This window comes from Perkinsus marinus (genome assembly GCF_000006405.1).
Source record: "Perkinsus marinus ATCC 50983 genomic scaffold scf_1104296952612, whole genome shotgun sequence".
NCBI classification, from domain to species: Eukaryota; Perkinsozoa; order Perkinsida; family Perkinsidae; genus Perkinsus; species Perkinsus marinus.
In genome coordinates, this window is record NW_003208858.1 from 284 (window position 1) to 1,327 (window position 1,044).

At 45.4% G+C, this 1,044-nt stretch overlaps 1 protein-coding gene across 1 annotated transcript; it reads left to right on the forward strand.

The window, feature by feature from the left end:
* Positions 1-407: 407 nt before the first annotated feature.
* Pmar_PMAR022454 (voltage and ligand gated potassium channel, putative) lies at positions 408-845 on the forward strand (the record flags this gene model as incomplete). Its single annotated transcript, XM_002776953.1, has 2 exons — positions 408-542; positions 591-845. The coding sequence occupies 2 exons, from the start codon at positions 408-410 to the stop codon at positions 843-845; spliced, it is 390 nt and encodes a 129-aa protein (XP_002776999.1).
* Between the last annotated feature and the right edge of the window lie 199 nt (positions 846-1,044).

Genomic DNA, 1,044 nt, shown 5'->3' on the forward strand with positions numbered 1-1,044 from the left:
TGTCATTCATCTTATACGAAGTAAGCTCACTCAGTGTTGGAATGTATCCTCTCAGGAGTTCCCAGAGTTATGGTATGAAACCAACAAAAATTTTCCAAAAATTCCTCAGAAGTTCCTCATTCGTATCAACACACAGAGATAGCTCTAGACAGTATCTCAGTCGAGCTTCTTCATATGATGACGCTTATCGAGCTAATATGCATCGAAAGTCGCGATCACGAGGATTCCGAAAAATGCTGTTGAGTCGAGACCTCAAATACTGCATTTACACTTGCTGAATCGCAACTAACTTGAGAAAAACGATTTCATTCTGGCCTTGTCTTGACAGTTGTATCTTTCTGACGTCTCTGCTGCGACAGTTTACTCTCATGGGGCTATGACTATGTTTTTATATATCTCAGTCAACTATGATTCCCTACCGCCTATGCTTCGACCGAGATGCCACCGGAGTCCTCGAAATTCTCGAGAACTCCCTCGACATTTTTTTCATGCTAGACGTAGTCCTCAATTTCTTCACTGGCGTCTATGTAGGCGGCCAACTGGTGAGCAACACCATCTTCATACCATCTTTTTTTCAATTCCCGTCCCAGGTTATGACCTTGGAAGGAATCGCCCCGCACTACCTGAGGACATGGTTTTGCGTAGATGTGGTGGCCTCCTTCCCTTACGAGTGGATATTCAAAGCCTCTACTCTCGAGGGCGTACAGCTCCTTCGAGTCGTCAAATTTGCTCGGCTCTTGAGGGTTATACGTCTTTTACGAGTGCTGAAACTAAAACGGATAATTTCGAAGGTCTCTCATCGTGGTTCCTATGCGGACATCATTCATATCATCCTCTCAGGTTGAAGAGTATATCAACTCCGAAGTGTTATCAATGCTATTACAACTGCTCCGCCTAGTAACTCTAGTGGTTTTCATCGCGCATTGGGTAGCCTGCATCTGGTACGCCTTAGCCGACACCGAGCCAAACACTGACTTTACATGGCTCGATCGGTTCGACTATAGGGATGCGCCGGCTGGGGATAAGTACATCGCTGCTATGTAT